A 14,235-nucleotide genomic window follows, 5' to 3' on the forward strand; every position below is an offset into this window, starting at 1 on the left:
GACTGATTGTCTTTCCCATGGCACCTGAACATTTTGTTCTCAAAGTCGATGTGATAGAAGCAGGAAAGCAGGCAAGCGTAAGGATTTGAGCAAGTTTGACAAGGGCCAAATTGTGATGGCTAGACGACTGGGTCAGATCATCTCCAAAACCGCAGCTATTGTGGGCTGTTCCCGGTCTGCAGTGGTCAGTATCTATTGAAAGTGGTCTGAGGAAACAGGGTCATTGATGCACGGGGGGGGAACGAAGGCTGGTCTTGTTGTTTCTGTAGCCCGGGGTTTAACCCACCCCTTTATATTTATATATATATATATATATATATATATATATATATATATATATATATATATATATATATATATATATATATATACAGTGAGGAAAATAAGTATTTGAACACGCTGCTATTTTGCAAGTTCTCCCACTTAGAAATCATGGAGGGGTCTGAAATTGTCATCGTAGGTGCATGTCCACTGTGAGAGACATAATCTAAAAAAAAAAATCCAGAAATCACAATATATGATTTTTAAACTATTTATTTGTATGATACAGCTGCAAATAAGTATTTGAACACCTGTATATCAGCTAGAATTCTGACCCTCAAAGACCTGTTAGTCTGCCTTTAAAATGTCCACCTCCACTACATTTATTATTCTAAATTAGATGCACCTGTTTGAGGTCGTTAGCTGCATAAAGACACCTGTCCACCCCATACAATCAGTAAAAATCCAACTACTAACATGGCCAAGACCAAAGAGCTGTCCAAAGACAGCTCTTTGGTCTTGTACACCTCCACAAGGCTGGAAAGGGCTACGGGGAAATTGCCAAGCAGCTTGGTGAAAAAATGTCCACTGTTGGAGCAATCATTAGAAAATGGAAGAAGCTAAACATGACTGTCAATCTCCCTCAGACTGGGGCTCCATGCAAGATCTCACCTCGTGGGGTCTCAATGATCCTAAGGAAGGTGAGAAATCAGCCCAAAACTACACAGGAGGAGCTGATCAATGACCTGAAAAGAGCTGGGACCACCGTTTCCAAGGTTACTGTTGGTAATACACTAAGACGTCATGGTTTGAAATCATGCATGGCACGGAAGGTTCCCCTGCTTAAACCAGCACATGTCCAGGCACGTCTTAAGTTTGCCAATGACCATTTGGATGATCCAGAGGAGTCATGGGAGAAAGTCATGTGGTCAGATGAGACCAAAATATAACTTTTGGGTCATAATTCCACTAAACGTGTTTGGAGGAAGAAGAATGATGAGTACCATCCCAAGAACACCATCCCTACTGTGAAGCATGGGGGTGGTAGCATCATGCTTTGGGGGTGTTTTTCTGCACATGGGACAGGGCGACTGCACTGTATTAAGGAGAGGATGACCGGGGCCATGTATTGCGAGATTTTGGGGAACAACCTCCTTCCCTCAGTTAGAGCATTGAAGATGGGTCGAGGCTGGGTCTTCCAACATGACAATGACCCGAAGCACACAGCCAGGATAACCAAGGAGTGGCTCTGTAAGAAGCATATCAAGGTTCTGCCGTGGCCTAGCCAGTCTCCAGACCTAAACCCAATAGAGAATCTTTTGAGGGAGCTCAAACTCTGTGTTTCTCAGCGACAGGCCAGAAACCTGACTGATCTAGAGAAGATCTGTGTGGAGGAGTGGGCCAAAATCCCTCCTGCAGTGTGTGCAAACCTGGTGAAAAACTACAGGAAACGTTTGACCTCTGTAATTGCAAACAAAGGCTACTGTACCAAATATAAACTGACTTTCTCAGGTGTTCAAATACTTATTTGCAGCTGTATCATATAAATAAATAGTTAAAAAAATCATACATTGTGATTTCTGGATTTTTTTTTTAGATTATGTCTCTCACAGTGGACATGCACCTACGATGACAATTTCAGACCCCTCCATGATTTCTAAGTGGGAGAACTTGCAAAATAGCAGGGTGTTCAAATACTTATTTTCCTCACTGTATATATACACACACACAGTGAGGAAAATAAGTATTTGAACACCCTGCTATTTTGCAAGTTCTCCCACTTAGAAATCATGGAGGGGTCTGAAATTGTCATCGTAGGTGCATGTCCACTGTGAGAGACATAATCTGAAAAAAAAAATCCAGAAATCACAATGTATGATTTTTTTTAACTATTTATTTGTATGATACAGCTGCAAATAAGTATTTGAACACCTGAGAAAGTCAATGTTAATATTTGGTACAGTAGCCTATGTTTGCAATTACAGAGGTCAAACGTTTCCTGTAGTTTTTCACCAGGTTTGCACACACTGCAGGAGGGATTTTGGCCCACTCCTCCACACAGATCTTCTCTAGATCAGTCAGGTTTCTGGCCTGTCGCTGAGAAACACGGAGTTTGAGCTCCCTCAAAAGATTCTCTATTGGGTTTAGGTCTGGAGACTGGCTAGGCCATGCCAGAACCTTGATATGCTTCTTACAGAGCCACTCCTTGGTTATCCTGGCTGTGTGCTTCGGGTCATTGTCATGTTGGAAGACCCAGCCTCGACCCATCTTCAATGCTCTAACTGAGGGAAGGAAGTTGTTCCCCAAAATCCCGCAATACATGGCCCTGGTCATCCTCTCCTTAATACAGTGCAGTCGCCCTGTCCCATGTGCAGAAAAACACCCCCAAAGCATGATGCTACCACCCCCATGCTTCACAGTCGGGATGGTGTTCTTGGGATGGTACTCATCATTCTTCTTCCTCCAAACACGTTTAGTGGAATTATGACCCAAAAGTTCTATTTTGGTCTCATCTGACCACATGACTTTCTCCCATGACTCCTCTGGATCATCCAAATGGTCATTGGCAAACTTAAGACGTGCCTGGACATGTGCTGGTTTAAGCAGGGGAACCTTCCGTGCCATGCATGATTTCAAACCATGACGTCTTAGTGTATTACCAACAGTAACCTTGGAAACGGTGGTCCCAGCTCTTTTCAGGTCATTGTCCAGCTCCTCCCGTGTAGTTCTGGGCTGATTTCTCACTTTCCTTAGGATCATTGAGACCCCACGAGGTGAGATCTTGCATGGAGCCCCAGTCCAAAGGAAGATTGACAGTCATGTTTAGCTTCTTCCATTTTCTAATGATTGCTCCAACAGTGGACTTTTTTTCACCAAGCTGCTTGGCAATTTCCCCGTAGCCCTTTCCAGCCTTGTGGAGGTGTACAATTTTGTCTCTAGTGTCTTTGGACAGCTCTTTGGTCTTGGCCATGTTAGTAGTTGGATTCTTACTGATTGTATGGGGTGGACAGGTGTCTTTATGCAGCTAACGACCTCAAACAGGTGCATCTAATTTAGGATAATAAATGTAGTGGAGGTGGACATTTTAAAGGCAGACTAACAGGTCTTTGAGGGTCAGAATTCTAGCTGATAGACAGGTGTTCAAATACTTATTTGCAGCTGTATTACACAAATAAATAGTTTAAAAACCATATATTGTGATTTCTGTGATTTTTGTCTCTATGTGCTTTGTTTAGCTTGTGCACCTGTATATGTGTTAGACAGAGAAAGTAATAACTTGTCAGTATGGATTTATCCAAATTCTGTAAATGACTGTGTGTCATTGGAAAAAATGAATAGAAGGCCCGGCTCTGAGAGTGGAAGATAATACACTCTCCTCTGCAGTCTTTTCCTGTCAGAGCAGCTCTGCCCCAGGCACCCTGTACCTAGACTGCTCTTTCATCCTGAGAAGGTGAGAGAAGAGGGAGACCGCTACTGAGAGAAAAGCATGAGAGAGAAAAAACGCAGGAGTGGCAGAAAGATGCGCATGCATTAAGAAAGCTTTGAGGAGATGAGTGAGTACAAAGAGGGGGAAAACGGGGGGGAAAAAGAAAGAGTGAAAAGTCATAGTTCTTTGGAGTCTCATCCATATTAGGTTTTGAGCTGTCAAACTCTCCTACAAATATGTATTTCTATTCGATTCGATTCAATTCTATTGAAGCTGCGAAAAGAAAAACCCCATAAGAGCAGATGAGAAGCTGTGATGTTCTTAGATCTAGATTTCAGAGCCTGTTTTGGCACAGTTATCTTATTTATCAGTCTTGATGAAGCATAATTCCTCTGACGCCATTTGATTTTTATGTTTTTTGGCAATGGTTAACAAGTTAAAATGTTCTTCATATCAGCTTCTTGTACAGTTTGGCATACACCGCCTTCGTGTCATGAGATCAAAGCTGCAGAGATAGAAAGCAATGCCCTAATCAGTAAGCCCAGCATTTGGCTTAAGGATAGATGTAAATCTGTCTTAGACCTTCTTTAGACTGCCTTTGCTTCTCTGGTTATTTATTCAGCTGCACTGACAGAAGCCTGAATAAAAAGATCAGTTTACGAACGGGTTTTATTTTCATTGTTCAGCATCAGGGCGTGTGCGAGTATTTAGAAGTGAGGCAAGTGTCTTGAAAAGATCAATACATTCAAGGGAGGCTTATCAGACAAACATATTACACACCAGATTACCCATAATATGTGGATGACATTTGCAGCTTTTTTAAAGATATAAAACAAAAATAAAAACGGTAATTGCCTTTCCGACTCTGTGCTCAGTAATTGACTTGTGCGTACTTGTTTGTGTGCACTCATCCCACAGCACGTTTCGCTCCATATAAGCCTGTGGATATCATGCTAAAGCCTCTTCTGTTTGAGGTTCCGAGCATCACTACGGATTCAGTGTTTGTGGGGCGAGACTGGCTGTTTCAGCAGCTCGAGGATGTGCTGATCAGCAGCCAAGCAGGAGAGAGTCGTGGGACCACAGTGGTGGGTAATGTGGGCTTTGGCAAGACTGCCATCATCTCCCGCCTGGTGGCCCTCAGCTGCCATGGAGGCCGCATGAGACAGATCGCCTCCAACAGTCCTCATGCATCTCCAAAAAGTAAGTCCAGCTGCAATGTGCGAGTGTGAGGTCGAGATTGCTTAGCATGACAAAAACAGTCTGGGTGACTTTGACAATTCAGTATGTAAAATGTAGTATTGTTGTCAGGTCAGATAAAATTCCTGTCCTTTTCGTAACAGTACCTTTAAATACAGATTTATTGATGTGCATTGTGTTTCTGCTTGGTAATAGTGTACACGTGTATTAATTAGCGGTTGATTTGCATGTGTAGGTGCGAATCAGAGTTCAGAGTTGCCCCTGAGCCAGCCCCCACAGGTCACTCCTCCCTCCAGCAGCACCAACACCCTGCAGTCCAACAGCTGCCCCAGTACACCTGAGCTTCGCCGACACAGAGAGGAGGCTGTGAAGCGGCTGGCTGCCAAGGTAAAATACAACACTGGCTGCAGCTGAAGGCTGTGTGTGTGTGTGTGTGTGTGTGTGTGTGTGTGTGTGTGTGTGTGTGTGTGTGTGTGTGTGTGTGTGTGTGTGTGTGTGTGTGTGTGTGTGTGTGTGTGTGTGTGTGTGTGTCACATTTTTCAACTTATAACAGAAAAACACATTACATTTAACCTTCAAGGTGACTTGTGTTGTAGTGTTATGGTTTCAAACTCGAGGCTGTGAGGATGGATGCCTTCAGGTCAGTTACTTACAGTCCAGTGCACTTAAAAATCGGAAAACTGTGAGCCACAGAATAACTAGTACACCTGAGTTATTCTGGTTCTGCTGAGCACAGCAGGTAGTGTTGCCTCCAGGTTTCCTGTTTCAGGTCTGAGTTCAGGGTAGTGTCTGTAATTAGTCTCACATATTCTATCCATGTGTGGTTTTCCCCTGTTTTCCGCTTTCTTCCGAAAACAGGTAAATTAGTACTCTCAATTGCCCTCTAGGTGTGAGTAAGCATGTACATGGTGCCCTGATGGACTGGCATGTCATGCAAGGTAAATTTCTCTCTAGCAATTCCAGTTTCATGCCTTCAAGGGCTCAAGCGATAACTAAGGATGAATGAATGGTTCTCCCTGTTTGAGTGATTAGTGAGTAGTGTGTTACTACTACATATGTTTTGCTCTGCAGTTACAGACCAGCATTGTCATGACATCGTTGAGGTTTTAAAGAAGTGTACCATACTCTAATAACACCTGTTGTACGGTGTGAACTCTGATTAAAGTGTAAAATAAATCCAACCCAAAAAAGAAGCAGTACAGATGTGGTCACATTTTTCACAAACTTGTTGAGGATTAAAAGGTTTTCATCAAAAAGTGTATCCATTCCACGAGAGTCACGAGACCAAAAATGCTTTAGAAAAGCTCTGGATATGAAATTGGCCCTTAGCTAATTGTATTTCTTTATAGTGCGTGAATAAGTGACAGCTCACCTAAGCCTCCCTGCATTCAGTGTTGCTATAAAGAAGCATACCGACTGTGATCTGTAGGGAAGATGAAAACTGGTGATGTCTCAACATGCATGATCTTAAGGGTAGACATGTGACATTAACCTGACACTAGCAATCATAAAGCTAATCTCATATGGGCATGTTGTGACTGTCACTTTTATTGCCTGTGGGCTCTATAAGAACTAGCTGCCTTTTCTTTTGTTAGTAAGTAGTTAGTAAATGGTCTTATTTTCAATGCAATTTTATAGTGTGGTGAAAATGAGGGAGACATGAGCCTGGAAATATTATAGGCTAAACATCAAGCGCTTAAAATGCGCTAAATGGGGTTTGTGTCGGGCGTGCTGCATAACATTGAGAACATTTTTATTCAAATGTTGTTTGTCACCCTGTCTTGGCGTCGCTTGATGCTGTCACCGGAATTTCAATTCCATATTTAAAGCTTGTATAGGATTTGAAAGGTCACTTGTAGAGTGATTGCAAGGGGGAAAATATATACTGTTTGTATGTCTGCAGTGTAATGAAGTTTTCTCACTCGTTTCTGCATAAGACTGTGCTTCAACATCCCCTCAAACCATATAGTGCGATGCCTCTAATTCTGAGACTCAGGGTTGAAAACGATGGCAGAGATGATCCAAGTGTGCATGATTATTGTACTGTGATTGGTCTATCTTTTCACCCCTGTCACAAGCCTACTGCCTGCATTTATTTTTCGACTGGTCTCAGTTAAATTGACCTTATATAGTAGTCACTGTGTAGGTTCAGCTGTGTGTAGGTACCTTATTCCCACATTCTTTGTAAACACACACACACACATGTAGGCTTGGAGTTTTTAAAAGCTTGATGTTTGAAAGGGTCAGGGTGAGATCAGGCGGCCATGTCTTATTTCTGTACTCTTGCTCTTTCCTAAGCCGCTCAAGCTCAGTTGAAGGAAATGAAAGTGTAAATAGACACACATTTACCTTTGTTTGCTCCTGCTGCCCTGCATTTTTTTTTCTTTTTTTTGTAGAGTGATGCATGTTTGTACATGTGATTTTCTTTTAATTTTTTTATGTTTATCAAAATTGGAAATGCTTTTATCAAAGTAATATGCTTGTTTATAATACATAAATTTTTTTAAAAATGAATAAATAATGCCTCAACACACACATTTTGTCAAGAAATGTTTAGATTTTCTTGTTTCCTTTCTTTGAACTGTTGTGTGGTTTGTTGGAAAGCTGGGTCACGCAACAAAATAGGGATAGCGTTGTTATTGAGACCTGAATTCCCAGAAGAATTAGTTCTGGGGGAGACAGTAATAGACTTTTTGACCAGTTTGCTGTGTTCTAGGTGTGTATTCACAGGTGTTAGAAAATCACTTATAAAATAATAATGTGATTTGTCAGTCGGTGTTCACTAGCAGAAGTACAGAATGTGTAATCTGTATCTCGAAGTGGGGACCTGCAGTTGCTTATGTGTTGCCATGGCAATTGGTTGGCAAGGTGGTCATTTGGTCCAAGGTACATAATCACAGGAGCAATGCCTGAGCAGACCTGAGAAAAGAGAGAGTGCAGTGTCAAGACTGCACATAAAGCACTGATTATTTACTGACCAGTTATCACTCATTAATGCCTAGAGCCCTCATCGCATCCGATGTTGCAGTCTCTGTAACTCAAACATGAATAAACAGGCGATGTTTCTTTTTCCCATATCTGTTGTCCCTGATTCTTATAGACGTGCTTTAGATGCTGTAAAGCACTGCTTTTCTAGCTGAGATTCAGCTCCGTGCTTCTCATGCATCACCACCTCATGCATCAGCACCTGACAGTTTCATTTCACGTATTCTCTGTGGTTACCCGAGGCTGATCTCGCCAATGCTACAGTTCCAGTTCGGTCCATGATCCTGCAAGTCTGGACAGGAAATGTTTGGATTTGATCTTTGACAGAGTCTTCAATGATTGATAAAAGTCGCACCTTGAAGGATTGCATAACGCTTGATGTCTTTGCTTATAAGCACACATCATCACCAGGTTATATTCGTTCCAGGATTTCAGCCATGTTGGTTTAGATGGTCTTTAGTTTGACCCTAGCTGGAGTTCTGCAACTTCCACTGTACTGTACACAACTACATAAAACTGCTCTAGTTCAGCTGAGATTTGTTGAGTCTGGCAGTGGAGATTGAGCTTACCCAAGGCTTATTGAGCCACCTGCTCGGTGATCTTAGATTCCAAACTTTTACTCCCTTTAGAGTCATTTAAAAACCTTATTCTTTATCAGCACATACTGCTCTTTTTAGACACCTGAACACTTTACCTTGCGTACTAGTTATTATAGCTATTAATTGGGTGGCATTCCATGGTTTTACCCCCAAACCCTTTTTTAAATATATGATATGATTAACAGACAGTTGGAGAGAGTAATACTGACACTAGGTGCAGGAGGAGATTTATGTAAGCCAGTGCAGATTGCAAAGTACAGGTGTGTGTTCAGAACCGAATGAGATGACTTCTGAGAATGACCTCGGGATCTACAGTTAATCTCTGTAAAGAGGTAATTGGATGGTTGGAAGAGACCGAGAAGTATGACAGCGATTCAGCAGCATATTAAGCAGTCTAGCTATATTACCGAAGATTAAAAAGGGGGATTTTTTGTTTGTTTGTTTTTGTTTTTAATCTGACATCGACTTGTCCGCATAAAATCTTTAATCTTTAGAAACAAATGTAGGTGTCGTAATTTATTTTTCATATTTGCACTAGACTTCTACTTCCTGTGCTTTGGTCTCTCAAAGGGGACAGAAGCCATTCTGTTTTGGGAGGTAAGGGCCTTTGTTAGGTTGAGAGTGAATTTTGATTGAATCATAAATATGCATTTCTTTGCTTGAGGATTTGTTTTACAACACGGGTCTCAGTAAGGAGAATTAGCAGCAAGTTTTGCTAGCATTACGACAGATAAATGTTGGGTGATGTATAAGCGCAAAGTGCCTTAGAATAATCAACAAAAAGGACCTATGGTACTGTGTACAATTGATTTTTCAGTGAAAAGAGTGTCATTTTGGGCAGTTTCCGTCAAGGCTGTCAGAGAAAATAGTGACAATGTGAGTGATTTCATTAATTGATTAACAAAAGGAACATGAAGTCATTCTCAGTAGTAAAAATGCTCACGTAAAAATGAATGGTCTCCATGTACCCGTATGTAATGGGCTGACAGGCTAAAAAGGTTTTCTCTTAAGGTGAAAATTGAGCCGTTCTTATTAAGCTTGTCCAAATGCAAAATACAGTCTCCTGTCAAGCAGGGATTTCACTAATACATCTAAATAATGTAAAAGCACCAATAAAAGAAGCTTTGAAGGGCATCTTCTGACCAAGATTGGATTTTGTGCTGAACTGTGTTCTAAGCACATCTCTTTGCTTCACAGGAGAGACTCATTTGATTTGTCTGTTCATTAAGATGATTACAAATCCAATAGAAGATAGATTGTCATTGAATGTTTTGAAGCGGTCTCTATTGGAGAGGATTCTTTTGGATGCTCACAAACAGACAGAAAAGTTATTTGAAACTGAAAATCGATCTCCTCAGAGATTGTTATAAAAGCAGATTATTATGAAAGATGCAGTAACCTTCCTTGTGGTACACCATAAACACCAGGGGCAGATATTATACACAGAATGATGTGGATATCTTCAGGAGTTATCTTCTGTTAAAACACACTCTCTGTCTCTTGCTGTCTGTTTCTCACTAGGTGGTGGCATATCATTACTGCCAGGCCGACAACACCTACACCTGTCTAGTGCCCGAGTTTGTACACAGCATTGCCGCTCTTATGTGCAGAGCACATCAACTTACGGCCTACAGGGAGCTGCTACTGAAAGAACCCCACCTGCAGAGCATGCTGAGTCTGCGCTCTTGCGTGCAGGACCCGATGGCTGCTCTCCGTAGGGGTGTGCTGGAGCCACTCGTTAACCTGCGCAAAGGTGCAAAATCCAGAATTGTTGTTTTTACTTTTCATAATCAATAGTCGTGTTGTATTGCTGTTATCTTCCTGCTTCACAGATTAGATTTTTTTTTTTTATTTATTTTTTTACGTAGCTCCATGATGAAGGCAGCACGTTCTGCTCGGTGGATAGTCGATGTGATGATTTGCCTTTTAGTCCAGTTAATATTGATGCAAATTTATGCTCTCTTCATCCACACAGCATTAGCAATAATTCACTGTTCATTCTTCATGTTATTCAAAAAGGGAATAAAAGAATAAGACAGCTCCTAATGATAAAGCCTAGCTTAATAATGGTCACTAAGGCAACCAAAAATCTTTTTTAACCTTTTCTTATGAAACTTTCACTTTCAGAAAGGAAATGATGACGGGGAATGCTTAGCCGTTGAGCTGTCTGTGCTGACCACTTAGAAACACTGCTATTTACTGTGCCTGCTGAGAACTGACATATTTGTTAGCTTTTTAAAGCAACAGGCAGCACACGCATTTCAGGATCACTATGATTTATTGAACACAGGGGTCCAGTTTCCTTTCAGCTTTACATTGAAATCAATGGCGTATGGGGGAAGGTCAGGTGTGAGGCATTAATAGAAAAAATCCCCTGTTTATATGATTGAAAAGGGAATGACCGAGAATCAGTAAAGTGGCAGCGGCAAAGTTACAGTGCTGCTCCTCACCGCAGCTGCTTCACATTTCTTATTAATGGAACAAATGTCTTAATGTATGCATTTATCGAGGCTTATCTGCTAAGGATTAAGAACGAAAAGAGCCCTTTACTAACAAAAGTGCAAACCCTTGCCTTATATCTGTATCCCATTTAAGAGTCGTTTTTCCGATTGTGTAAATGCAGTATCCTTAATTAAGAGAAAGTGCTCCGTTCACCATGTTGGTTTGTAATGAATTTTTAAATGCCCACTGCATCTGTCTGAACGAACCGTGCAGCATGGAGCTATGCCACCCCTACCCTCATACCAAGTTAAACACACTGCAATGGATTCGACTGTGTTTTATATTTCCACTTTAAACTCTGTGTAAGCTTAGTGTTCATTCATGTTTATTTTTGAAAAGGCAGAAATGCTGGTCAAAGCTTTATTCAGGTATATCTCAATATTTAAACTGGTGCATATAAAATAACTTGCACCAGTCTGATTTATAATTTTTTTTACCAGGCTTTTTACCCCCCAAAGGTCTCAGTGCAACAACAGCAAAATGCACGTGAGATGGAAATTGCTTGGTATTTTTATGTGGCTCATATGACGACACTGGTTTATCTTTCTGTGTTTACTCTCTCAATCAGAAAAGAAGATTCCAGAAGAGGATTACATCATCCTGATCGACGGGCTTAATGAGGCAGAGTTTCACAAACCAGACTATGGTGACACAGTGGCATCCTTCATTACCAAGAGTGTCTCAAAGTTTCCCATCTGGCTCAAACTTATTGTCACTGTGCGGACCAGCCTACAGGTAAAGCAACCACGCTATGCCACTTTTTAGTAGTTCATTATTCGAAAACAAATTCTGCCTCGCTTCCCAAAACATCATCTCTGGATTTTAAGAGCTTTGTCATACATGCTTCAGGCAGGAGTTCATTTGTTTTTGTTGCGTTGCAAATGCTTCATGTGAAGTTATGTGTTTGTTAGCTTTTTAAATAATTAAAAGGGGCAGAGATTTGTCTGCTGCTGGTTTAGTACTTTAAAAGATCCACACTTACACTCTCTTTAAATAATATACATCTGTTACCACACAGTGCACATACAGGGGACTTTCCCTTTATATATATATATATATATATATATATATATATATATATATATATATATATATATATATATATATATATATATATATATATATATTTTATACACCTGGTATATCAGAGAATCCTAAAATGTAAGAAGCATCAGCAAGTGTAACAAGCACTGATTCCGGGAAGCCAGAATTATAGGTTAATGATTGTATTTGTGTTGGCAGAGGTTCTTTCTGACGAGAACATTTACAGTGATAACTACAGTTTGCTTTTAGTGTATATATGCCACTATTATTAAACAACCACCACTGCTCAACCACAATCAGATCAATATGGGAATTTATCGAGCAGTTGAATCAGAATGAACCCATCAGACATGGACCATATACTAAAGTGCCTCTTTAGGAAGTAATTCTTTTCATATAAATGAAGTGATTGGATGGGCCACTTACACTGGATTAATTACCCACTGTTCTGTATGTTTTGGTAGCATACTCATTGTTAAGTTAGAATGTCTGCTAGCTACAAAAGAAAATCTTTATTCTTTTTTAAAGGTTAGATTTTCGCTTGGAAGTTAAATAGTGTTTCTTTGCCTACAAGGATTATAATGTCTTTTTAAATCGTCTGGTACAAATTATGGACGCCACATTGTTGTCAGTTTTCTTCTACTGAGAACTCACATCTTCCATGTTTTTTTGGCCGTCCACAGCTTGTAATTTCCATTTTCCTCTTAGTTTGTAATCCATGTCACATTGACAGTCAGGCATAATGGTGTACCGTGAGTGAAAAGATAATAATTTGACACCTGCCAATGTGCTTTATATCCATTTTTACAATCTCAATAAGGATCATTGCTGTTACTCCACTGAGAGAATTTGCTAGACCCTGCAGTTTCAGACAGAAAAAACATACGATCCTTAGTCATTTACCTGTCAGCCTTGTAGTCTAGCTATCTTTAACCGACGATTGTAAAATAGTAATGATAGTGTTGTGACGAAAAAAAATTGAAATTTAAATGTATGACATAAAAAACCTCCAGCAGCCAGCCTGCTTGAACTCATAGCTTATTATCTCTCTAGCATAAGAACATGTAAAGCAGTAGTTTGTTTAACTCTAGCTGGCCTCCAGGCATGAATAATCCATTTTCAGTGCTATATTAGCTTTAGTGTAGCCACACTGATTCTTTAATTGGTGTTAACATATTCTGTACTAATCTTGAGTAAATCTCAATATTCAATCTTCATGATTGGAAATAGTTTGTGGAGGTGAATGAACGAGTCACAATTTGCATTGCAAATGTAAATAGATTTCTAAATTCTGTGCATGGAATATAATCTCTACAGCAGACAGTAAAATGTCATTCGGGTGGTAAATCGTTGATGGGGACAGAAACAATTTTTACATTATTAATAGTGAGTGCATTATATGAGTCTTTTCCTTTACAGGAAGTCATAGTGTTGATGGGTTGTGCTGATCCCAAATACATACATGCTAAAGGAGGGATATAGCAAGCAGACCCAATACGATACCTGCATAACTCAAACATGAAAACTCCCTTCAAAACAGATGGAAATCCTGACAGATGTAATTTATTGAAGAGCTACTCTCAGAAATGAAAAGATGGCAGTGATGATGAAATGATATATGTGGTAATTGGGAGGGTATGGGGAATGCTGAGGGGATTGAAGCGCCAGCCTGCTTACTTGCGACGCCCTTATTGATCTGTCAGCACACATATTCGCTTGGTGATTGTAGCAATAATGAGAAGGCCAGAGTGTCTGCTTTTCCTTATTCCAGTCTACTGCTGGCTGCTGAAAATCTGTCTAAATGCGGCCGTGTCAGACTGTGTACGCATTCACTTGTTAGTCAAGTTAATCTCCTTGGAAAGATCAGGAAGTGATCGATAAAAGCAGGGCTTAGCATCACTCTACAGATTCTACAAATGATCAGTAACACTCGCTCACATTTCACCAGTGCAGGTCTTTTCTAAACCCTACCTCCATTGATTTTAGTTTTCTGTGTTTTTAAATGTACATTTTCCACTCATCAACAGTAAGCTAAACTAACTTTAACCCTAGTATTGTTCAATATTCACTTTGCTAGTCCCTCATGTATATGACAGCAAAATCCTTGTGTGTGGGAGTGTATTGTGTTTACCTGTGCCGAGTGTAATGTGTGGGTGTCCCTGTGGAGAGTCCAGCTCTTAGTCACTTCTTAATCCTTTATTCGAGGGAGAGAGAGGGACC

General features: G+C 40.5%; 1 protein-coding gene across 1 annotated transcript in view; it reads left to right on the forward strand.

Annotated features, from left to right (window-relative positions):
* tanc1b (tetratricopeptide repeat, ankyrin repeat and coiled-coil containing 1b) overlaps positions 1-14,235 on the forward strand; it is a 116,759-nt gene that overhangs the window by 80,913 nt on the left and 21,611 nt on the right. The window contains exons 9-12 of the mRNA XM_083537971.1: positions 4,607-4,888; positions 5,121-5,272; positions 9,991-10,222; positions 11,540-11,706. Of these exons, the coding sequence (XP_083394097.1) occupies positions 4,607-4,888; positions 5,121-5,272; positions 9,991-10,222; positions 11,540-11,706 (833 nt within the window). The remainder of the gene's footprint in view (positions 1-4,606; positions 4,889-5,120; positions 5,273-9,990; positions 10,223-11,539; positions 11,707-14,235) is intronic.

Source organism: Silurus aristotelis, assembly GCF_946808225.1.
Source record: "Silurus aristotelis genome assembly, chromosome: 3".
Lineage (NCBI taxonomy): Eukaryota > Metazoa > Chordata > Actinopteri > Siluriformes > Siluridae > Silurus > Silurus aristotelis.